Source organism: Ostrinia furnacalis, unplaced genomic scaffold (assembly GCF_004193835.3).
Source record: "Ostrinia furnacalis isolate ACB-3 unplaced genomic scaffold, ASM419383v2 OfSCF2054, whole genome shotgun sequence".
Taxonomy (NCBI): Eukaryota; Metazoa; Arthropoda; class Insecta; order Lepidoptera; family Crambidae; genus Ostrinia; species Ostrinia furnacalis.
Window position 1 is genome coordinate 842924 of NW_021132293.1, and position 26559 is coordinate 869482.

Sequence of the window (26559 nt, forward strand, 5' to 3'; positions counted from 1 at the left end):
GTTTCCTGGATTTATTATATAGAATTAAATTCTGCTTGTAATTTATTTTACAGCCTTTTTTTATAATAGAAACTACACATACCTACATAATGGTACAACACAACCCTTCACACTAACACAACAATTTCCATAACCATCCCATGGTAGTAAATTTACCCTTTCCCAAATTATTAATTATAAAGTTATTACTCACCATTTTGTAACCGGGAATGTAAGCTAGGTTTCTTCCCTGGGCGATCTGTGTGGCCCATACTATAATATTCCTCACTATCAACACCCATTGCCAATCTTCTTCTAATTTCCTCTCGATCATTGCGTTTCTACAAAAAAATGTGCCTTACTTAAAATCTTTTTAACTTTAAAAATATTTAAAAAAAATTAAATTAAGTTACTTTGGTATCGAATACATCTGCTTTGGTAACAATGCGGGTAAATTTATCTAAAATATTTGGATTCTTATCAACGAGATCTGGCCACTCTATCTCTGTTTGAGCGCACTCCGCCTCAGCCGTGCCTGCAGCTCTTGGGCTCAGGGCAGTATCATCACAATAGCTCACAGGTACGAGCGACACAGGTTCAGGCTTCTGAAGTTTCGACTTAAACAGGTACAAACGCCGTTTTATAGAAGACTTGTCCGAGTCTTTATTGTCAACAACATCGTCAGAAGTTTTGCTTAATCGACGTTTTATGTTAGAAATCAAACTCTCAAACATCTTAAATCTAGTCAGTCTTCAGTTTTTGGCAAAAATATGGCACAGCTATGGCAAGCTCGTGTTTGTTAGTGAAAATCGTAAACTCGTTTGTAAAAAATAACCTTTGTCAAATTTATTGTCAATGTGTCAAATCCTGATCCTGTCACTGTGACATTTAGGACAAGGTCAAGTGTGTTACTGTGTGTTCCATTTTTCTATTTTGTCCATAAATTCTTTGCATCTACACAGTTAAATAAATTTAAAAAAACTTACAAGGCAGCAAATGTTGTCGACTGATTCATGATTATCATAGGTAATTGTGTATAAATCCAAAAGAAATCTGGTATCCTTTTTATAGTGTCTTTGTTCAGGATTAAAATATGGCATTGACGCCATCACTTTAACACAATAGAAACGTAAAATACAACCGTCGCACGCGCACGTTGCGAAGTTAACTGGTGTCAAGAGACTGGCAGTCTGTCTGCACTGTTCACTACACCGTTGAATCACCTTAGAAAGCTGGTCCCACTACTTATTGGTAGCTGATTAATAACTGTTACACATGGTCGCTTCGAACGTGGACTCTAACGCGAATGTACAGTTACACTACTAGCCGCGGAATTCAAAACAATATTCTGTTTTGTTTGTATAAACAGACAGAATAATCAACGGTTAGTTTGTAGTTCAGTACGTAATTAGTCTGTACTTATCCTGTAATTTAGCTTGAAAGTTTACACTTTTATCAGAAGGTCTTGGTAACTTACTCGTCTTTCTGCTTCTTTAGCCGCTCTTATGTGATTTTCAATTGCATCCAAATCTAATTTGGGTAATGCAGTTTCTATATTGTACACATCAAAACTTCCTGAAACACAAAATAAAAATGAATAAGTAAAATACCTCTAATAGATAGGTTTAGCATTTGTTTACCACTTTAGATAAACGCTCTTTAGATCAACCAGGTCAATTTTATTGTTATTGAGTTTCCTCCACTCCCTTCTCAGCCTTAATTGACAATCCTCACACGATTCATCCATCTCTGCTTCCGTCCTACATTTCTTCTAAATAGGATCTATTAAATTTAATCCCTTTCTTATCTTAATGTGCCCCAATTTATTTTTGTGTGTTTCTTCTTTTCTGTCACTGGTGCGATACCCACGGCCGTAGTCCAGCGTAGAGCAAGTAAAGTCTAACTCATTTCATTATTCAAGCAGTTTTATGTTGTTACCTCTTAATATTTTGAAACGGTTAATTTAACATTTAGGCTACGATACTTGGTGCATGCTAAGTACCTACATTTACTTTTCCTATGCAGATTATTTTTATAATTCATACGTTTAGAAAAGATAACATAGACTGCTGCTGCTGCTGTGCTGCTTATTTTTTATATTAACTAGTTCTCTACAACTGACATCCTCAACGTTTTCTCCTTTTTCTAACCGTTAAAGAAAAATTATGGAAAGTCATTATTGGACTCTTCGTCCTTCTTTTTTAATTGTTCCCTGTGGGTTAGGGTCCTGAATTTTTATATGTATTGTGAAAGCATCTACGTAAATATGACCTTTTAAGCAACCCACCTCAAAATGGTAAAGTTATGACTAACATAACTATATCCTAGCTATTATACCCACTTACCTAGCTGTTATTAGTTTCAGCAGGTAGGTTCACTTGTATGCACATAAATATTTTAAAACACAGGATTATGACAAAAAATAAACAAATAAGTAATATTTACCTAGATCACATTCCTTAGCACTGTTATTACGGACGGATATTTTGTTTTGAGCGGTTCGTGCACTTTCCCTAGGTGAGATTATTTCCTTTTGACGTTCTCTCGATGCTCTTGATTCGCTAAAATCACAAAACATATTTATGTAGAGTTAGAGAAACCACCTGTTTGGGGTACCACGCCTCAAAGATGAGTAAAACTGAAATTAGTCTAGCGAACTTCACAAATCCCCGGCTAAATTGAACAGACACAAGGCCCGAAACAAATTTACAAAGGAAGTTTGCTCCTAAATTTGTTAGATTAAGTCATGCGGAGTCAAATCTATTTTAAAAATGTTGCGTTGTGGTATACGAGTGTACATGCCTAAATCTACACACGTTATAACACTTAGTTTCTTTCATGATCTCATGTAGGATGACGTTCGCAGTCCCATGTTCAAATCATTTTTAACAACATTATTAATGAGAGTTTATTGTAGAACGGTAAACGCAATAACAGTATAAATACCTACTAGTTATTATAATAAAATCGAGTGTTAATTATCTACATGTAAGCCCTTTTAATACTACCTACGTGTACGTGTAATGCTTACCTTTTTGGTTTCAATGGACTCCTGCATTTAATGTAATCATCGTCTCTATTGTGAACAGTTATATTAATTTCAGAGTTGGTTTCCCTTGAGTTAACCAAATGACACGAAGAAGAAGCTACTTCGTTGGAGTTTCCATCTGTGACTATAGACCTTGTATCCGTGTTAGTTATACCCCATAATTTATCCCTTTCTCGCATTTCATCCAGTTTTGGAATTATCTTTCTCAATTCTGTACTTAGTTGCTTAATTGTTTTCTCAACGTCATTGCTTAGCTTATCGGTGTCATACTCTTTTTCATCAATAGAGATTTCATCTTTACCATCTGATAAGTGAGCATCTACAATATTAGTGTTGGTATTTTCAATTAGTAAAAATGTAGGCCTACTGAGATTCATTTCTGTTCTTGTGTTTGTTTCATTATCTTTATCTACATCATCTCTTTCCTTGTCATAAGCACTTTCATTCCCATAATTATCTGTACAATCATCTACTTGTTCGGAACTATTAGTTTCAACTAATTTCTTTATTACGTGATTAACCACTTCACTTATATTATTAATGGTATTTTCTATAGGCTTCGCAAACGTATCTTTAATATCTTTTCTTAATTCTTCTAAGTCGTCTTGAATATTGATGTTATAATTAAGCAATTGTTTTATTTCATCTTCAATCTCTTTATTGAAATCGCCTATTATATCTTTTGTATCAAAATTGTTTTCTATATCTGTGTCTGTACAATTAAAGTCACAGTTGATTGAGTTAATATTATTATTATTTTGAGATATAGTTTTTATAATATCTGGAATATCATTAGTTTTGTGACTATCTAATAATGTGTTTGCTAACAAGTCATTCTCAGACGTCTGAAAATCTGAACAAACTATTGAATTTTCATTATTATTGTTGTTATTAATATTTGTATTCTCTAATAAAGTGTTGTTTTGAATGGGTTCATTTTCATATGCTAATTCTGTTATTTCTATATCTACATCATCGTCAGTCATTTCATTTTCCGAGTGGTAAAAATTTTCTATGGTTGAAGAATAATCCTGAAAAGTAAACAATGATAATTATATTATAAGTATTTAATTGCAACAACATTTTTCAGGTCATTTAATACCATAGGACTGATTATTACAGGTAGGTGCGTCCCGTAACAGGTAAGTTACTGGTATGGCTTCTCTTGTGCCCTTATTTCAAATAAGTAGTAACACTTTCAAGGTTTCTTTGGCCGATGGAAACTTTACCTGCAAAGTGTGCGCCAAGTGTTGGAAACCAGGGTAGTTTGGATTTACAATGCCTCGTGGTAAAGCTTGTATACCGTTTTCAGACATCTCATCTGTGTCAGAGTGCTCAAACGCCCTGTCTTCTTCAATGGGTGATGTATTGGAATATTCATTAGAGTCTTCTGAAATAAATCCAATTTAAATGTAAGTAGGTATTTATTAAGGCACCTTATTGAATAAGGACTCAAACATATAAGTAGGTACTCAACGAGAAATTATGTCAAACGAGAGCACGTACTAAATTCGTGAATGGGATGTTCAATTACAATATTGCCTTTAATAGCCTTATGATAGAAAAGTTTTCGTCCTACCCATTGAGCTTGAGTAGACGGTGTTCATATTCGTAAGCAAGGCAAAATATATTCATGTTTTTTTTAATGATAAATAAATTGTTTTCGCGGTGCCCTAATATAGAGATCGTTAGTGCTACCTTATTATGAAATCTTTTATGAGTTAAACGACAAAAGCAACAGGTAGGTGTACAAAATCTTAAAGTGAAAGTGTATTTTGCTCGTTAACGTGTTTGTGGTTTGGGTTGATTATTAGGAAAGATGGAATCAAAAACACACCTTTAAATATTTCTCTGTGGATGTTAGTACTAACAACACTTCCCGCCAGATTGGCTGTTTGAATATTGTTGCTAGTGTTTACGTTTAAGTTGTTTTGGGAGTATATTCTGTATTGCCGATTACACACTTCTTTTACATGAGAGTCACTATCTATAATGTTAGTTGACTCAGAAGTTGCAGTGTTATTTTCAAAAACTCCGTGACTGTCTAGCGTTTCTTGGTGGTTGTAGTTAGAGTTGAGATTATATTGCAAATTATGGCTTTGATATTGATTATTAGACTGGATATTATTAGATAAATGCCAACTTCGATTGTTTATGTTAACGTGTGGTACATTATCATAAGGATTGATGGCTGCCACATTCCCGTTGTCAATTCCTTGGTCGATCCTCATGTTTACCTGCAACAAAAGCAAAGTAAAATTTTAAAAACCGCTAAAGCTAAAGAGGACAGCTAGATAGGTACCTACATTATTACTATACTTGATTCACACTTTCGCCACTTTAATACTAGCCGTACCTACTTATTCAGAGCGTTCCACACAACTATTCTTAAAAGGCAAATACCGTGCGTCGCTATTTCTATGTAAAATGAGATATATTATTGTATCAAGGCTGAATTTTGCTGCGGTAAAAAATACAATATTACTTACGACCCCAAAGCTTTTGCAATAAAGGCTGTTATTGCTTATTTCTATACGTATGGGGAGTAATGTTATTATGCTTGTACTACTTACGGATTTGCTCTATAAGAGAGTCGTTAGTCTACACAATGTATTGTGATTAATGAGGTTGTAGTAAGTAGGTACCTAATTTCTGATGGCGTTGTGTAGAGACGTTATTCCAGGGAGTTAATTTGAGAATTTTTTTGACGACATGTCGATCAACTTTAACTATTTGTCAATACAGGATGAGGCTAAAACCACCTACACCGCAAACACTTTACTAATCTTCGGTAATATCATTTACAGCAGTCATATAAAAATAGATTACCATCATAACGCTATCATATTAGATATGTTGCTATGCTTTATATGGTTATGTTATAATCATTGAATTTTATGTCCTAAATCCATACAGAGCGATATTGGGGATCAGGGCGGATATTGCAAGTCCCGCTCCCGCCTCTCCGGCGGAGGCACGCGGCACCGACCGCAATCCGATTATGTACACCCTCCTTACAACCTGACCTCAGCCGTTTTTGCTAAAGATAACATTCTAAGAACTGCCTACTACTTGCCTAACGTCTTAAGTGTGTTGTGTATACCATATTTTCCTACTCATATCCAAGTTCGTCAAATACTTAGTGCAATGTACCAACTTGGGCTGAGTGAAATAATTAACCAATTCGCATGATAATAAAAGCAACAAGCATAATAAAGATAACAGTAGATGGTTCTTATGATAAACATTTTAAAGACCTCATTCATTTCGTGGAAGCGAAAATGATGTTTCTAATTTCAAAATTCACCAAACATGATATTGTAAAAATTGGTGTTTCCTTTTTATTTAAGAACTTTTTTTGTCTCTTTCTACTCTAATGGCAAGTCGAGAAAGTCGATCCAAAACGCTAGAAAGCGTTCTTATGTTAATGGAAAGAAGATACACAATTATAAACACATTTGCCTACACCAAGTTTTGCATACTTAGTTGATAACATCTTACTTCATAACAATATAAATTATGATATCAGCGCTTGCATTGCCCGCTTAGTCAAATTAACATCTTATCGTCTTGCGAATCTAGTTATGTCTACTTTACCTACTTGAAGAGAAACTCTATACTTATTCAAAATCTAGTTGACTGAGTCGTTGTTCCACATTATTTAGTTCATCACAGATCCTAGACCTGAGTAGGTAAGGGACGTGCCAGGGTCTCGTGTCAGATTTTATAAGTTGCCTTACGCGTGTAAGTAACGATTACTGTCGCAAAAGGTTACAATGTATCGAAAGTTTGACATTGGTACTCTACGTTTTCTATAAAGTATTCAACTTATCCAAAAATCAAGATTTCCCAGGATATGGGGATCAAAGAAAAATACTCTGTGTCTAACTAACTCTACCTGGTCAAAGTGTCCTCCAAGCTAGAGGAAAAACAAATCAAGTTTGAATTATGCCATCGAGCTGTAAAATATTCTCTCCTGAAATAAATTTTGGAAATTAAAACAATAGGGTAGACATAGTAAGGTACAGAACTCTGAACATTAGTGAAGTTTCAAAATAGATTGGAATGCCTAAAGTATCTCGATTTCCAAAGTTTGGGCCCAGAAGGAAAGTTTCAATTCTATATCTCCGGGAAGCGAACTCTTTAGATAAGTAGGAGATTTAATTAAATTTGACTTTAGCAGGCACTCGTGGTAACGGTTCTCGTGAATTTCTCTGCGAGAAATAAACAGGGTTATTATCTTAGTTAACGATATCTAATCTCTCCCTTTTGTAAAGAGCGAACAATACCACCTTGAGATATAGAAATCCTGAAAGCTATATCTAATATCAATAAAATTTATCTAAATTACTTATCTATGTAACTAGTTACTCTTCATTCTAGTACATTTTGATTAAAGAGTATTTTGCTATATCACATAGGTAATACCTATTATAATACAACATTTACGTTAGGTAATATGAATGTTGGATAAAGCTGACATCAACCCCTGGAAGTAGACCAAGTACGGCTCAACACATGTACAATGTGACCTCAAAGCTCTAAAGCCTGCCAGAACACTAAACTAAGAGTAAGGAACTCGTAAGGGATTTTGCGAACGGCTCCTCATAACATAACCCGCCGGCGCCGGTCGACCTACAAAATATGGTACTTAGTCGTATTTTGACTTAGAGTTGTGTCCTATAAAAACTTTTCAATAGCTTTTTTATTACTTTTCTTAATTCCGATTGAAAAAATGTTAGTTCATTATTGTAGAGATCATTGAATTAAATTTTTGTGAAGCCTATATTTTTAAAGAATTTATGTAGACTGAAGCTCAAACATAGTTTATTGCTAAGTATCTACTTGATCCAGCTCGGTCCCTTCACCGTATTATCAAAATATTACTTATCGTTATAACGCCCTGCTCATGACAAGGAAAGTAGTCTTATAAGAAACAGTAACATCTGCCACTCGACATATTTTCAGGCAAGAGTGTGCAAGAGACGGTGTACTGGGGTCAAGCTAACGCGCCCTTCTCGTCTATAAATACCCTCTACGCCCTCCTGGGCCTTATATTAACCCGGCAATAGGCGGATGTTTGTATAAACTCTTCCCTATTTTTGTGCGAATTCCATTTAGTGAAAGTAATTTCTAGCTTTCCCAATCAGACGAAGAAGTCAATATTTGTAGCTTCCCAACTCAAGCTCTTTATCTGAAGAAAATTAATGAAAGATAGGGGTCGTTTAAAACTGAAAGTCTACAAAATTTATTGATTTTAAATATCTTACTTGCTTAGCTATGGCTTAATAAATTCGCATTCCATTTTTTCTCAGTTTTCAGTATTTTCGATGATTTAACTTACATTTTGAAATGTTTCTCTCTCGTACGCATCTAGCAATATTGATTTAATAATTTTGTTTCCATACCTAATTGATTTTGTTTTTTCAAATGTTAGTGCATTACCATTTATACATATTTTAAATGTAAATCATTTAACATTTCTTTAATTAATTAATTTAATGTTATATCCGTAAAAAAGTTACAAACCTAATTCGTCCCTGAGGAAATCGAATGTGACCGACTAACAGATTGACTGAAACGTTTATGTTCAGTTTTTACGGGTTTTGGACTGATATATTTTCTCCAGAAATAACTAGAAAATATCTTATCCTTTGACTACTCATAAAACCGACGAATAAAACCAGGTTATAGACCTCAAACAAAGTGGAAAGCAATCGCTTGTATCGGCGATTTCCATTAGGTATGTTCCATACACTTTTATTGTGTGCTGTACTAAAAGAAAGGCTGCTGTTTATTTACTGTAATTTGATTGAAGCAATTACTTAGCTCTACATAAGCGTCTTATTATGTTATGTTAGTTATTAACTTGGGTAAGGTAATGAGATTAATCATGCGGCTATTTCGAGAGTAATCGATTTACAATTTCTTAAACACGCAAGACCATTGGTCGTGGCTAATTTTATAGATTACTCTATCTTAAATGATCCATTCTCTTAAGTTGGAAATTTGTTTCTAGTCAGAAAGTGCTAATTACAAATTACCACGTGTGATAGGAAACGTCAAACGTAGGATAGTTTAAGAACTGCAGAGCTCCTATTACCCCATAATAGTAGATCGGGTGTCGGTTCGGTCTATTGGTTGCACTAATTCGTTGGTGCCGCGAATACACCGTGTACCGGCGCATGGCCGCTAACAAATTGATTTTTCACTTCAAACCGGAAAAGAACCTTAATAACGCGGAAAACCTTCCGTCTCTCACCAAAACTCATTAACGCAACTCTTAGGTCCACTGTTCTTAAAAACAAACAAGCCTTTTTGCACCCAGCGTGCCGCGGAAGCGCCGTTTGCATCCCTTATAACATCATTTAGCCCGAATAAAGCAGTAACCGCTTGTATTTGTAAACTGTTTTCGTGTTATGATCATTGTTTAGTATAATTTAAGCGCAAAACAACGAAACAGAGTTTTATGTCGTATTCCTGAGGCAAAAGGCGATTACGACCAGTCGCAAACAAACCCAAGTGGTGGCTTATGTTTGCCTACTTTAATTTGACGCAGAACACAAACGACCTCAAGACTTTGTCGCATGACCACGAAATCCTATTACCAAGAATTTATGGTGCAAATCTAATTTCCTTTTAAACTAGACATTTTTGAATGAATAGGTAATGAATTCTTGTTACATTTATTGTAGGTACTTACTTGCTCGTACTTAGTGGTAACCTTTGTTACCACTAAGATTCTTAAAACATTCGAAATTCAAATCGCGTACTAATCTGGACAAAATTGTGTGATTTCGTAAGCGAATGGAAATACTAACGCTCCAAAAATACATGTTTCCAACAACTTTGTAACTGAATTAAAATCATTTTATTTGCAGGAGAAAAAATAACATATTTCCTACATATCCGGTAAATCTGATAACAAAAACGTTCGATAGCCGTGCTGAGCCGTTCTATCGATCAAACTGCGAACTTATCTCATTATGAGGCTCTATACGCGCTAAAACGTACTCGCACCGACTTAACAAAAAGGAAATTTTATCCCTGTACAATTTTATTTTGCCACAAATGCTGTCCAAAAGGTCTCTCAGATGCCTCGGAATGTTAAGGTAAATTATGCGTCTTATTAAAAAGGGTGAGATATTTTAGTGGCTCATATGGTATTATAAATATTGATTCCCTGACTGTTTCATTTCCGACTTCTTCCCGTTAACGATTGAGGGCTGCCGACTTAAGAAAAATAGCTGGTTGTCAGGTTTTAAGGAGAAGTTATGGGAACCAATTTAGTGACTGTGTAGGATGCTAAGTTAATTCGTTTTATTACTTATTTTTAGAAGATGTGGACTTAATTTAAAAAAATACGGGACTTTTATACATAAAAGTCCTGTATTTTTTCTAAGGCCGTCTAACTTTGACCGTAACTAAACGATAACCGGTAGTTTTTGTATGGAGTTTGACAGATTATTGACGTTTGTCAAAGTTAAAGTAAGATGGTGCAAGCAACCCAGCCTAGTAAACAAGAAGTAATGATATTGACATTGGTGAAGTTAGTTAACTACTTACCTACGAATACTTTAGCAATTTTAATTCTACTGTCAAAAAGTGTAAGCGAACAGTAACCCAAAGCAACGTCACGACATATTTGGGTGAAATGACTCGTAGGAAAGATCAATGACCGAATACAACAGGTAAAACGATCTTAGACATAGATACGAAACGTATAATATGCTATACATGTATCATTTTGTTTGGTATCGAAGACTGAACTAATCACACAACTCGGAAATATACTCGATATTGCGTTAGTATTCCTTTCGTAAATCAACTATTATCGCTCAAAGAAGAGGTAACTTTAGTGATAGTAAAAATCATACCGAGTACATGCCGCAAATGGGTTACGTGAAATCAGGTCAGCGCTATCCTTAATTAAAACAAATGGGGTTTTCATCATTCTGCCGTTGTCTATGCTGTCGAGGAAAATCAACAGGAAAAGTAGGTTGTCTATAATTTTCATTTATTCAACAGATGGGTAGACATCATGAAGTATAACATGACCGAATATTGATTTTTATAAAACAGGTTTATGTTCCCAAGCGTCGCAGTACTTACTCACTGTAGTGGCAGTCTGTTTCCCGCCTGAAAAATGTGGAACGTTGAGAATTTTTAAAAGTTTTGCCAATAACTTCTCATTCCAGATTATTTCCAAATTTATGAGATAGATGGACGCAAGGCAACCCTAGCAATGCCCTTCGCGTCTGCATCAAATATTTATATAGGGAGATAGAGGGTGGTGTTCCCACGGAGTGCGAGTGGACGACGCCTATCGGATCGTAAGACGACCCCCATCAATCGTGTGGAATATCATAGGCCGGCGGTGGATAAATTGGTACCGGTAACCGTATTTTAAGAGAGACCCCGTCTACCACTGGCTATTCGAGTTAATGCCACAAAGGGCACAACAGAAACGACGTGCTCCAACTCATTGGACTGTGTAATACGTTCAGTCAATCGAAAACTCCGCTTTTTATCGTCCGTTTATTGTTTCTCTTAGGCCGAACGACTTTCATATATTTAGGATATGGACCCAAACGGTTAATCAGCTTCAGTAATAATAATTGAATCGTTTTAGCTTCTCTCTCGAGACTTAATTAATGTTTCTTTATTTGCAAGTTAATGAAGCCTCTTAGGAAATTATAGAGCAAGCAATATCTGAACAAAATCAAGATTTGATGCCGTATAATTACATAGTGCCTACAATCATTAAATTAAACAAGTAAGGCTTGGAAAATGTAGGCACAATATCTTATTTTAAGGGCTTGGTGGGTAGCGCTGTAGATGTGAAATTACTCCTCCATAAAAAGGGGCTGTTGAATAAGCTCATTTATTATTCTAAGATATCATTAACTCCATTGCCAGAATACATAACTTAAGTAAATTTGAATCAAAATATCTGCTGAAATAAGAGCTTGTAAGCTCACTTCATCATAGGTAGGTACAATACTTGTAGGTACTTTACAACATGCTAGCTGAAACAAAAATATCGTGTAACTGTTTTAAAATTGTTCGAACAAAAAAACAACAACGGCTATTTTTAAATGACCTGTAGTTTTATTTGGGGCTATATTTTTGATACACAGGATAATTATCGCTATCGATGTTCGTTTGATATGAAACTATACCTACCTAAGTATAGGTCTCGGGTTTTATGCCGGACAAAGTCAATACAGAACATTCTAATAGAATAAAAAAACGGTTTAGAAATAAGTAGGAATCTTTATCTAAGTTCAATGTTGTCCTTGCTAGAATTCATTACACAATATCGTGGCGTGGGCTGCGGCTAAGTGTGTTTAGTTATTAAGGCCGGTTTATTATACACCACTTAATTTTCTTAGCTCGACATAATGAATAAACGGAAAAATCCATACTTTGCTTTGAACAGTATTTTTGCGGCAGCTTTCAGGTTTCATTAAAACTGAAAACGTTTGAAAACTAGCAAGTATTTTAAATTAATGCTACTTAAGATTTTCTACTTGAAAAACGATTCCTTCTCAAACTGACTTCAAATGTATTAAGTGGTAGCTTAAGTAATGATGACAAGCCATTTATCCAAGGTCAGATTCTGATATTGCTAGTACAATTTATTTTGTTATTAAAAACACCTGATATGAAACGTACACTCGCGAGCAAAACTATGGAATCACTTACATGAAGTTGTTTCCACGCGATCTTGTGTACTAACGAATTTGTTAGTAACAAAAAAGTGGCACCATTTTAAAGATTAAACTTTCACCTTTAAATTGATACCAAATTCATTTAAATCACACCAGTATTTAAAAAGATATCGCGGCTGATGTGAAGAAGTAAGGAAAAAGATATGTATCAACTGTTTGATACGTCGCGAGTTGCGGCCCATTTACCCCTATAAAAGCACGTGTTTTCCGATTTTTGCTTTCACACGTTGATCCATACACATCTCAGCTTCTTTTGACACTTTACCTGGGATTCTACACCTACAGAAGCAGCACAGCACAAATCCTTGCACTATTGCAAGCAGGGCTCAGTCAGCGGGCTGTCGCATGTCAGCTCCACATAAGCCAGTCCTGGGTTTCGAAAGTTTTAAGACGCTTTCGGGAGACTAGTGGCTTTATCCCGAGACCAAGCTCTGAACAGCGCCAGTGCACATCGCAGAAGGATGACCGTTTTTTCATTCAACCTCTCTATGAAATCGTCATTTGACTGGTATCGACGTCCAGCAAGAGCTCAGAAATGTTCGTAGGATAGCTGTTAGCGTGTGGACAGTTTGTCTAAGATATAAGCAATAGAATTTGACTCCAAAAAGGCCTGCCACAGGCTCGAAACTGACGGCAGGTTACCGATAAGCACGCTTTTAATTTGCTCGAATCGAAAATATTGACGAAGCTTATTTAAAAAATAACTAACAACCGGCAATAATGGGATGATTACAAATATGATAATGGGAGCTTAATAACAAGCTTTTTTTTTTACTAATGTGGAATGAATAAACATATAAACAACTAGAAATATCCTGACAAACAAACTTGGATTTATATAGAAAATTGGATTCTATTTACTTACTACAGAAAAGCCTTTGCTTAGCTTCATCGTTATTCAAGATATCTCGAGTGTCTAGCCTAGTTACTATGTATAGGCGTATCTTTCGTAGCTAAATCTACTTTTGGGTTAAAAGTAACATCGAAATGTATGCGATAGTGGCGTGACCCGCCGCACCCAAAACCTTTGCCACGCTAATGGCCGCCGAAATGATGGATCGGTGGAACACTAGCGACACAATCACGGTTGAACACATCGCTTACGAAAAGTAATAAAATTATTAAAAATCTACTGAACAAAACCCATAGTAGGTACCTAATTTCAATAACTAACTATGTACTTGAAAACTTAAATAAAAATAGCGGCAAAAGCAACATGGTACAATCACCTACAATCAGACGAATGACTACAAAGCTTCCATCTTTAAGGGGTCTTTCAGCAGCAAGTATCAATTTGTAAATATCAGTTTTCAGTAAGTATTACCTAATTTACCTACACTTAAGAATAAAGTATTTTTAAATGCTTAAAAACGAAATCGAATTTAGACGTTCAATCGAGTTTAGGGAGTTTCGTGTCAAAAAACGTTTTCATTGAGAACTCTTTGAATTAGTGATGAAATAAAATTACCAACTTAGTGTATTTCATAAAATAAATTTAAAATCACGACTCTGATGATAGCAATCACTTCTACGACCCTGAAATCCATCAAGCCTGTCTATCCCTAGCAGGCAACGGAACGAAAAACGCAAGTAACATTGTTACTAACAAGAATGAAGCTATATACATATTTAGGTTCTCTACACGTTAGGTAAATACAGACGGGTCCTAAATTTAATCTAACAAAGTGGAGAATCTGCTAGTTACGTTTGTTGTAATGTTCAAAACTTTCATAAAGGACACAGTAGGTATTTACATAAAAACTTTTAATAAAGAAAATAGTTTTAGTAATGTATCTAAATATGTTCAAATATGATATTGATGATAATTTATTTGTGGAATTGCTTATTTCTAAAGGAGACCACAGTGACGAAAAGGATCTAGCCAGAGTCTACATAATAAATAGTAAATAGTTCGTCGACGCATAATATTATAATAATGCTTCTGCTGATGTCGGCTCACATGTGATTCCCCAATACTTGTACATATCCGAGCATAAATGTAAGAAAAGTAGAGATTTTTTACATTTTATAACTCCATGCTTCGAAGTTAGAAAATTTATCTTCTCATTTAGGTAGTCAACAGAGATTCTTTTACAACATCTAGCATCATCAATAGCATAGCAAGTGGTTACGTTGAACCATCCATCTTCGAACTACAAGACGTAGTAGGTAAGTACCTACGGGTACTACTGGGTACTGCTTTTCTTCTTTTAGTGGCGGGATAGACATCACCATTTGATTTTAGAATTGTTACGGATGTAATTATTCTGGACGTCATCTGAAGAAGCGATATAGGCACAAGCTTGCGTGAGAATTTTATTTCTACAAAAACTGAACTGTGTGTAACTACCTAAATTAAATGAAAATTCGTAAATTACCAACCTCGGAACCCAAAAAATAAAGGTATAATTTAAAAGCAATTATGTAAGGCTGGTGAGTGAGTGTGGGGGTGAAAACAATCAATTTAAATTCCCTTCATTCCTCCACGTCACATCCCACCTACACGATTTGTGGAAATGGGTCTTAGTGCAGACACATGGGATAAATCACTTTAGTTAGTACTAAATTAATTCTTCGGTGGAAATGGAAAAGCATGGCGCCGCTTCGACGCCATCTGTGTCTGCGTTATGTTCTAGACGTCGACGTCGACGGCCATTATGTTCAATTTTATCTTCGTTTGACAGATATTGACTCAAGCTTTTTCTTTGGACATCTAAACACTGATGTTTTTCATAAATATCATTCATGTTTAGAGTACCTAGCTATAAATTTTTCATAACATTATTTAATAATAAAATAATCAAACACAGAGTCGATTTTCATAAACATGTTGTTGAATATTGTACAATATGTATTTTGACTAGACTAGTCACGTTAGGTAATGTATTTTGTAACATGGTTTCGTACAAAAACATAAACCACAAGAACGTGTCCACTTAATTCATAAACAAGGCAAAGTTCTACACAATATCTCGTGCTGTTTCAGTAGATTGTGCTCGAGAACCTCTAATTTGATTATGTGGGTAAATAAAAGCGACATCCGCAGCAAAGAAGTTCTTAATTGTAAATTATTAACGGCATTAACTGGACCTTCTCGACCCACTTTCTTCAGGAGGCAATCAATTAATTTTGCGGATTAGCTTCGGAAGGCGTCCTGCTTTCATTGTCCTCGAAACAAACGTTGGGCTTCAAGAATAAGAGACAATAGAACGCCATTGTTCCATTTCTTGGTAGAAATATTATGTGAGAAATATCAATTTAGCTTTGTTATTTACATAAAGCAGTAATTTAGTACGCAGGTCTAGGTAAGTAAGTAGTCACTACGTTTTATACTATACAGATAGGGACTTGTCACATTTCACTACTAACTTATTGATTGAAGAACATTCAATAATTTCTTGAATCATCGCGTATACCTAATTAAAATATAGAGTCTATATATTTTACACTATCAAGCACCATCCTTGAAATAAAGTTAGTTACGAATCAAGATGACAGTTTTTATGCAACGTGCAACACGCAAAACATTTGCAAACGTGGCTCATCATACATGAAATGAAAAACAAGCACATAATGTCACTCTTCTACAGAGCTAAAGCCTACACACGTTGATGCACTGTGCCATATCACTGACGAGCAAAAGCACTCTTCGTGAACACGAGGCGAAAAAGAAAAAAATACAAAACAGAAAAACTAGGGCCGAGGCCGACAGACGCGCAAAGCTAGGCCACAACATCTAAGTAGGTACAAATGCACATAAAATATATGAGTGTGTACCTATTATGTGCTTTTTTCTTATTCACCAATTGACGGTCCGGTCCGACTTTTCTATTTTAGGCGACTCTCAGCTTCTGATTGCCTTCACAATATGCTTTATAACATTTCATAGGCTGGTAATACTAAATAATTATATATTATTACTGCGAACTTTTCAATCTACCACCGAAATTATAAAGAACGATTTATTAGTTTAGGCGTCCGAATCAACAAGAAACCCTTATAGTTTGACCATGTCTGGTCGGCTTAGCTAAGAGTCTTTTGGAGTTCCAAGAGTACTAGAAACTTTGGAGCATTTGCCAGAACGTAGCTGTTATTTGAAAGGAATAAATTGGATATACAAAATTAAGGCTAAACTTGTGGCTAAACCATCTAATACGCGATGTTTTTATCTCGTCTACCCTGTGATGTTGAGAATATATAGATTTGGATGGGATTTTTTTTTAATGTTGGGTGTGCGTGAAGACCGTTTGTCGATGTAGAATTCAGTTTGATAATATTAAAGTATAGAATGAATTTGTTCCAGTTTTCTTTTATGTATTGTGTCAAGCAACACGATGCATTACAAACTGGCAACAACTACAAACAGGCTGTACATACGGAACAAATGTGTACGGAACATGGAGAGTGTTACCCCCTTTACATTGAATATTCTTATTAAAAATACATTTCACAGTAGTATACCAACTTTTATCGTAATGTTAATTTACATGTATGTATTTAACAGGTCATGGTCATGTCAACGATCCAGACGGTTTAACCCGCCTGTGAAACCGAGTCTCGACACTACGTCGCGACGGCAACATTACTAAAACTGCTTCATGCTCAGTAAAATGTGAGAAGCTCTAGTTAGTTATTTGTTACATTGTTTACTTAAGAGGAGCATGTCATCAAAGCTACAGGGGCCAAATTCGATAAATTAGGTAAATCGAAAGCTTAGGTATTTGATACAAAATGAACAGAGTGATAAAGTTTCTACTCATACAAAAAACAAGCTTTTATGTATAATATACGTCTCTCAAATCCATTGATTAACAATAAATAATACGTCTCATGTGTAGAGATGGGTTTGTAGCCAGCTAGTTTGGATAATAACTGATTATTATCTATTAATAGCCATTAATAGCCATCCATTGGCTAGTAACCCTGCTATTAATAGTTTCTTACGTTTTTTCTTCTACCTTTAAAATCAAATCAATATTAAAATCAAATATTACTCAAAGAAACAAAAAAGAACTAAAAAAACATCAATTTAATTTATATAAACGACATTGTAGTCAAAAAAGAATCTAAATATATAAAAAGGAGAAACTGACTGGCTTAGTGACAGATCAACGCACAGCCTAAACGGCTAAACGTAGGCACTCGAAAGGAAGGGACGTAGCTTAAATACCGTAGAGGTGCACTAAGAAAGGAATTACCGAAATTCCCAAGGGAACGGGAATTAGCGGGAAAATCCTTTTGTATGAAAAATCTAAACCGCTTAAGTCAGACGCTTGAAATTTGGCATGTAGGTACATTAGTAAACTTAAAGCTTAGTTACAACAAGGAATTCCCGAAATTTCCACGGGAACGGGAATTATCTGGAAAATCCTTTTGTATGAAAAAAGTATACCGCTTAAGTTAGACGCTTCAAATTTGCCATGTAGGTACCTTAGTAAACTTAAAGCTTAGTTACATAAAGGAATTCCCGAAATTACCACGGGAACGGGAATTAGCGGGAAACTCCTTTTGTATGAAAAATCTAAACCGCTTAAGTTAGACGCTTGAAATTTGGCATGGAGGTACCTTAGTAAACTTAAAGCTTAGTTACAACAGGATTTTCCAAAATTCCCACGGGAACGGGAGTTAGCGGGAAAAACCATTTGTATGAAAAAATCTAAACCGCGTAAGATAGATGAAGGGGTAAAACGGGATCCACGCGTACGAAGTCGCGGGCGGCCGTTAGTGCTTAATAACAGGCGATACTAAAAAAATACGTACATAAAATACCCAGAAAATGTCCATAAATAGTGGTTTAGATTTTTTCATACAAATGTTTTTTCCCGCTAACTCCCGTTCCCGTGGGAATTTTGCAATATCCTCTTGTAACTAAGCTTTGAGTTTACTAAGGTACCTGCATGCCAAATTTCAAGCGTCTATCTTACGTGGTTTAGATTTTTTCATACAACTGTTTTTTCCCGCTAACTCGTGTTCTCGTGGGAATTTTTCAATATCCTCTTATAATTAAGCTTTGAGTTTACTAAGGTACCTGCATGCCAAATTCCAAGCGTCTATCTTACGTGGTTTAGATTTTTTCATACAAATGTTTTTTCCCGCTAACTCCCGTTCCCGTGGGAAGTTTGCAATATTCTCTTGTTACTAAGCTTTGAGTTTACTAAGGTACCTGCATGCCAAATTTCAAGCGTCTATCTTACATGGTTTAGATTTTTCATACAAAAGGATTTTCCAGCTAATTCCCGTGCCCGTGGGAATTTCGGGTATTCCTTTCTTAATGCACCTCTACGGTACCTAAGCTACGTCCCTTCCAAATTTCAAGTGCTAAATTTGTAAACTATGAAGGGATATGTTTAATCATTAGTATAACATTAATAGCAGGGTTACCATCTGAAATCGGCTATTATTAGCTATTAATGGCTAATAACTGCTTTTAATCCGTTATTAGCCAATTGCTATTAATCGGATTATTAGCACTTACCCATCTCTACTCATGTGTTATATCAAAAAGAAGTATAGAATAATATATGCGTTGATGTAACCCATGAAACAATAAGTTGTTTGGAATAAAACGAGTCCTAAAAATATGCTTTATCGTAGGTGCATGTTATTGTATTTCTTGGTAAATGTTACTATTAAGAATCAGTCAATCCAACCACATAAACAATGTATAGTACATTAAACAAAAAACGTTTGGTTTTTCAGGTGTAATTACCAGCATGCTAAAGTCGTTACGTGATTGTAAGTTTACGATTTTTCCATGGCATTGTCCTTACCGTGTGTAACAAACTCACGCAAACACTCGACCTATATTCAAGTAATAAACTGAATATCAATTGGTATCCTGAATGACGTGTTATATATGAATAAAAATAAGTAATCACTAAGTAACCGTTTTAATAGATTTCTAAAGTGAATTATGTATGTACGTACCTATGTATTGTACCTAGTGAGTTAAATGTTAAATATACAAAACAATATAGGTATAGAAGTGATGTTACCATTGTAAAGTAGTTTTGTAAAAGTTCGGAAACAGTTCGATAATTTTGTGACCTATAAGATATTTACTGGCGAATATAGAACTGAATCTTGTGAAAGAGCCAATATTTTGCTTGAGGGTTTATGCCTAGGTACCTATATCTAGATTTATACCAAATTTTGAGAACATGGAATGAAAAACTGAAAACTACTGAAAATATTTTCCGCTCCGTGAAAAATTCGATCTAGATGCTTAATCTAGAAAGAAATGGAACCATGCCGGGACGAACGGGTCTGGGGAATGCACTCGGGAAATAGGGAATTGCTATTTGCAACACAATGGCCGCCGTAAGACGACCCACTCGGATTGTGCCGCTCTGGGCTGGCGACGGATGCCTTTTTGAACGCTCGAATTGGAGTGTAAAACATCAACCTAAATAACAATTTCCTTGATCCTTTTCTTTTTTACTCGAGGCCTCGATCAATGATCACAAAATTGACTTAACTCTATGCTAAAGGCATTTAGAATCTTGAACTGTTGTGACTTTTGACCTAAGGCTATAATAATATAATGTAGGTACTTAGCGCAAACAATTTTTGCTTGCGGAATTCGAACTTGACACTGCTCTGAAGTTCGTAACCCGAGGATTACCGCAAATTATATTAACTATACTTTCCCAACATTCAATATTACGAGTATTAATGGGTAGTTGGAGTAGTCAGGCTGTCTGCTCATTAGTTAAGTTTACCTGTAGGTACCTCTAGATATTATTTCGACGCTTCTTCATACAACGTATAATAGTTAGGGAACCTTAGAGTAATTTAATTTTATAAAAGTAAAGCATTATTTTTAGAACGAGATGATCCAAACTGCGAAAGTTCACAGTATCTGAATAAACTTACATATTATCATAACTTTCCATCAATATTATATTATTAACTACTTAGGCACTCACTGTGTTCAGTGACCTTCTCGTAAATGTAGTCACGGGAATATTTGCGCTTTCAAATAGAAAAGGCACGAGTAAAGTTCTTTTATTAAGTCATTCGTTCTCGTTATCTTTTCATAGATATCCCTTATGAAACGATTCTAAAGATTTGCCCTGTAGATCCTTGTTAAAATGTTTAACAGCTGCTAATAACGATTGTAACAAAGTAAGCGGCATAACTTGAAACGTAACATGTAATGCGTCGTCGTTAGTACTCATCTATTGTTATTTCACGACTAAAATAAAACTACAATAAACTTTTATTTGTACTAAACGGTAGGTAGAGCGTGGGTGGCTACAGCATGTTCGTAATTACGTTTCAAATGAATCAGGTTGGTAGCGCTATTGCGGCCCGTGACGGTGTGCTTTAAGTGAAACTCGCGCTGGCAGTAAAGTGACCGAGGGCAAATGAGGCGTTCCGCCCTTAAATAGCTGTAGTGCCTTCAGATTGTGGTACTATCGGGAAAAGCGTGGTAACAAAAATAACGTAAAAAGTGGTTCCAACTATCGGAAAAATTGCCGTAACAAAAAATACGTAGGTATGTGATGATTTTTATAACTGAAGTAAAAATTGTACCTACATTTAAATGTACATTACCTACTCGTACAAATACATATGTCTTCTGTATAACTATCTCTACTTAAATGGGTATTATTGTTATACGGTACCGAGGGCTTATAAGCGTGGATTCGTGGGTGTTTCGTAGGCGTGTATTTATAAATACATTATACTTAATCTCCGTCATACTTACTTTGTTGTTGTGGAAGAACAAAATAATAAGAGTATTTCAGAATCACATCTATTTACTGTTTGTTTGTACTAAACCCCCATTCAGCTCTCAGATCAATAACATAGGGTGGAAAGAAAGGGGATGTCCTTGGTTTTAGTTAGCGAGTTTTGGCAACACTACTACCGACCCCAAAGGGCACCTGTACCGACCGAACGATGGCTTGTTCTGTAATCGTTTGCACAGCACCCGTTTGATGGCACCTTTTGGAGACATTGCCCGTTTGATTGGGCCCGCGGCCTTTTGTTGGTTGTGTAGTGGCTCCAACATTTGCCAATCAAAGTTCGTAATGCCATTAATGTTTGTTTCTCATTTGTTCTCGGTTTTTCGGTGTACTGTTTCGAGTTATAGGATTATTTCTGTTGTTAGATTAGAATGTTGTTACTACGGAGATATATTGACTCCATTTAGTTATATCATACCTACGCTTTCTATACAAGACAACTAAAATGATATATTATATTGTATTGTAGTTGAAGTACCTAGTAGTCTTATCTGGGGTTTACTTGTTCGGACATACTATGTACAAATTAGCGATTTACACGTGCAAATTTTGCACATTTGTAAGTTTGAACAAAACGTTAAAATAAATTATCCGAAAAATATTCACTTGCGAAAGAGTCCATTAAGCCGACTCAAAACATTTCAAATCCTATTATCAACTTTCCTTTTAAACTTTTGTGAATATAACCAATAAAAAGCGAGGCCGACGATTTCATTATCCGATTTGAATGCCATTACGTAGCCGATTTCTATAAGACTGTCTTTGGGGACTCGATAGCATTGTAGATATTAAATATTTCAACAATCTGAGTGAGTATATTTGTTTAGGAAGTTCAAGTTTAAAAAAACAACTCTATTTCAAACGTTTAGAGTTAATTTATGCCATTAAAAATAACCAGTTAACTTTTCAGCTTAAATTATACTAAAAGATAACAAAAATAACGATCTAAAATGTAAAATTCCAAGTAAGATTTTATGGTAACATTACCATGAAAATTATTTCTCCATGTCGCGGAAACACGGCCACTTCAGCGCTTGTAAGTGGAATACAAAAAAAAACCGGCCAAGTGCGTGTCGGACTCACGCACAAAGGGTTCCGTACCATTGATTTATGATTTTATTTTTTAATTTAAGTTATTTGTATGAAAGATTACGCGGTAATAAGCGGTTTTCAATTTACGAGGTATTAAAAAAAACTACTTACTAGATCTTGTTCAAAACAATTTTTGTTGGTAGTTTTTATAGTAATGTACATCATATGTTTTTTTTTTAGATTTTTCATTTTCTTATTTTAGAAGATAGAGGGGGGGGACCAACTTTTTTCCACATTGGAAGCGTCTGTCACGCAAACTATTCGGTTTAGAAAAAAAGTATTTTAGAAACGTCGATATCATTTTTGAAGACCTATCCATAGATACCCCACACGTATGTGTTTGATGAAAAAAAAATTTTTGAGATTCAATTCCAAGTATGGGGAGCCCCCAATATTTATTATTATTTTTTTATTTTTGCATCAAAATCTTAATGCGGTTCACAGAATACATCTACCTGCCAAGTTTCAACAGTATAGCTCTTATAGTTTCGGAAAAAATGGCTGTGACATACGGACGGACAGACAGACAGACATGACGAATCTATAAGGGTTCCGTTTTTTGCCATTTGGCTACGGAACCCTAAAAAGTGGCGCTGCTAAGTGCACTCGTATTTGTACTTCATTAGTGTCGGTAAATATAAGGTTGAGGAGTGTATCTAATGGAATTAAGGTTCCAAATTGCATGAAATGAGGTTACATACAACCTATTTCGTCGTCTAAAAGACTCAACAGTCCGCGTGGTATTGTACCTTTCCTAATGAAAGGATGATGTTATTACAAAAAAGCAAACGATTCTTCAGTATACTTAGTTGTTGTAATGGTCTTAAAATTAAAAAAGTCATAAAATTAATTTATTTTTGCAAATAGGCTTTTAAAAAGCGCTTTTACACGTCCCAATATTAACCCTGCCACTAACTAGGATAATAGGATACCATACTTAGATCCGTACTGGCTAGTATGCGGTACATTGTGGTTTCAAACGTCATTTGCATCGCATTGCGAGAGTACAATGCAGATCTGAATAAATAGTAATTATAGTAGAAGTACCTTTGTAAGCTACATTTGGAAATAATATAATAGTAATGGAATGCAAGATTCGTACCTGTAAAGGGCGCCATCCTTGCTAAAGCTTAGCGCAGTCACTGAATAATAAATGCAGCGAGCAAGGTTATCTGTCGTAGCACTGGTACTGTTCCGTAGCACTGGTACCGGTCGGTGCAGCTACGCGCTTCGCGACGTCCGTCTGTGTTCACTATAAGTATGTAGTCGTGGTTTACGTCACGGCTAACGAGGTTATGGTATAGATGAGGGAATTCAGACGCAGGACGTGCACCCGGGCCGCGGGTCGTGGCGGAGTGATCGCGTGGCGAGCACGCACCCCCGCGCGCGCCGCAGGGCTGGGCGGCGCAGTAAATGCAAAGGCGACAGATAAAACATAAACACTTTACGTTTTCTATGTTGGACGAAAGACTTATACATTTTTTCTAAAACAGTTTTTTTAGGAACAGAATTATTAATACAATGTAATGTTAAATTGCTTTTTTGTGATTAGGTACTATTGTTTGAGTTTGCCCAATTTAACAAAAATACTCGACTTTAGGAGTTAATTTACTTAGATATAAAACGTTATCGAGAGGAAAATTCCTGCCTAAAAGTTCCAAATACCTACACACTAAGTAATTACAGCAAACGCAATTAACAAATGAGGTCGACGATTCTGAAGCGGGTGAAGTGCCCTTGAAACTTGGTGACTTTGGCTTTAAAGTTGGTCTTCATTTGTATCAGACTAATGTAAAGGCGAGCACGGCCTAGGTCACCGCGCAGGTCTATAACAATAGACTTGCATTCGAATACTGCACATAGCTGTACGTTCAGGACGTTACACAACCGTTCATGCCCTATTAGTGCTAAGAATCTAAAGGTAGACATTATTGAGTTTATTTTTGTACATTGACGTACCTACATTATTTGCGGTAGACATTATGCTTGTGATGATTGTGAAAAAAGGGAAATAATATGATTACGTAAAGATAGAAAAGTCTTAGTAAGCTTGTATTGAAATCGTTTGTAAACTCCACTCCACAATCCACATATAGATTTTCAATTTATAATTTAATATCACAATGGATTAAATGGTTAAAACTATTACTAAACTAACTATCAACCCATGGTTACAATTGTGTGTGATTAATTTGAACGGTAGGCACATTGAAATATTTTTCCATTGGAAAAATTACCAATACGAGTACAACCCAAACTAAATACAAAAAATACATTTGTCCAGGATGGAAGAAGGACAAGCAAACACAGTTTAACACATCTATACATGTTTATGAAAATTCTCATAATGGTAAAATGCTTAAAGAATCTTTGATCCTCTAAACTATAGTTCGACACTAAGTGCTACCTAAAATATGAGTATTTTAATCCCGTAAGTAACTTTACGCTGAAAATGAAGTCGTTGTACCTACTACAGGGAATTGAATGGGTTCATTCATGTTTACATTACAGCAACGCCACCTAGATATCGTGACTGTCTTCGAGTGAAATGAATCGTGCAGTCCTGAAAAAGTAACTACCTTCTACGCTACGGACCAAACAAATAAAAAGCTATGTTGCTAGATGTCGCTACAAGAGGTTTTTCACACACTTCCATTTTCACTTGTAGCCGAAAACTGACAAGAGATGGCGCTTCTAAGCGTTACAATAATGCTACGGTATTCGCCGCGATGTGGCGCTACGAGACTACGAACCGTGCTACGAACTACGAATGCGACCCCTTGGAGCTACGAAATTGTAAAGCGTAGCAGTAGTCATGCAGTAGTGGGAAGTGGTCATAAAATCTAATGATATTTAGTCATTTTTCGAGAAAAATATGAATTATGAAATTGTATAACGTAAAATGTTACGAACGTGGACTAAAAAACCTAAAAAGGATTTAGGACGCTATTTGGATCAAATATGTAATTGCTCAATAATGAATAATAAATAAATAAATAAATAAATAAATGGTAGTTCCTTTCTCAGATAACTTAATCAATAAAATAAATCCATTGATAAAAAATAAAAATCAAAACTATTTGTGAATGTGTTTATAATTAAGAAAAATTGTTGCAAATACACAAATACATTAACCTCTGCTTACTCTGTATTGTTACAGGTAAACCCAATCACTTAAGTATGACATAATTCACAATTTAAAGTTAAATGTACTAATGAAAAATTCACTCATTTATCATGTTACATTACATACCTTTATATCTGTAGCTATACATTTGAATCCGCTTTTGTTTACTTTATCTTGAAAATTTAGGAATAAATTGTGTGGGTTCAACAAAATCTGAGGGCGTAATGTTTACGATAAGTGGGGCGCTACTCCGGCAAGCACATTATAACCGGCTATCCCGCTAAATAACTTTATTTTCTTAAGCAAACAACCCCTCGCTCTGGGATTTAGCATTGCGCCACCAAACGAGTTTCACTAAGAGAAAGGAAAACTAGAACGGTGGAATAATGTTTTTCTGCAATGGCAAAACCTCAGTCTGTTGTTATTATAAATGTTGAAAGAATTGATTATTCTGGAAAATATTCATACGTGTAGTCGTTAACTTGGATAAATTGGAATCTATCCAAGAAAAAGTGGCGCCGCAATGTGACATATTAGTGACCAACAATATGATCTAACGTCCTTTACTACAGACCAAAACTGAAAATTTCTCCATTTGTATTGATTTTTTCCCCTCGTGTTACACCCATCAAACAGAGGGAAAAAGTTTTTCAAACGCCTCTTCCTGTTTCTAATCATTGAAATGATTTTTAAATTATTTGTGTAGAAAATAGCGACATTTGTTACGGTAGGTTTTTTTTTTCACAAATAGCTGACCGGGCGAATTTCGTACCACATAAATATTATGTTCATCAAAAATAATGTAGAATTTTAACGGAGAAAGAA

The 26559-nt window shown here is 35.4% G+C and overlaps 1 protein-coding gene across 1 annotated transcript in view; it reads right to left on the bottom strand.

The window, feature by feature from the left end:
• The window catches only part of Schip1 (Schwannomin interacting protein 1), a 37744-nt gene extending 13795 nt beyond the window's left edge, over window positions 1-23949 (bottom strand). Inside the window, exons 1-7 of the mRNA XM_028306900.1 lie at window positions 23710-23949; window positions 4866-5265; window positions 4258-4418; window positions 3011-4059; window positions 2425-2540; window positions 1457-1554; window positions 194-320 (exon numbers count right to left, since the gene is read on the bottom strand). Of these exons, the coding sequence (XP_028162701.1) occupies window positions 194-320; window positions 1457-1554; window positions 2425-2540; window positions 3011-4059; window positions 4258-4418; window positions 4866-5259 (1945 nt within the window). The 5' untranslated portion in view covers window positions 5260-5265; window positions 23710-23949. The remainder of the gene's footprint in view (window positions 1-193; window positions 321-1456; window positions 1555-2424; window positions 2541-3010; window positions 4060-4257; window positions 4419-4865; window positions 5266-23709) is intronic.
• Between the last annotated feature and the right edge of the window lie 2610 nt (window positions 23950-26559).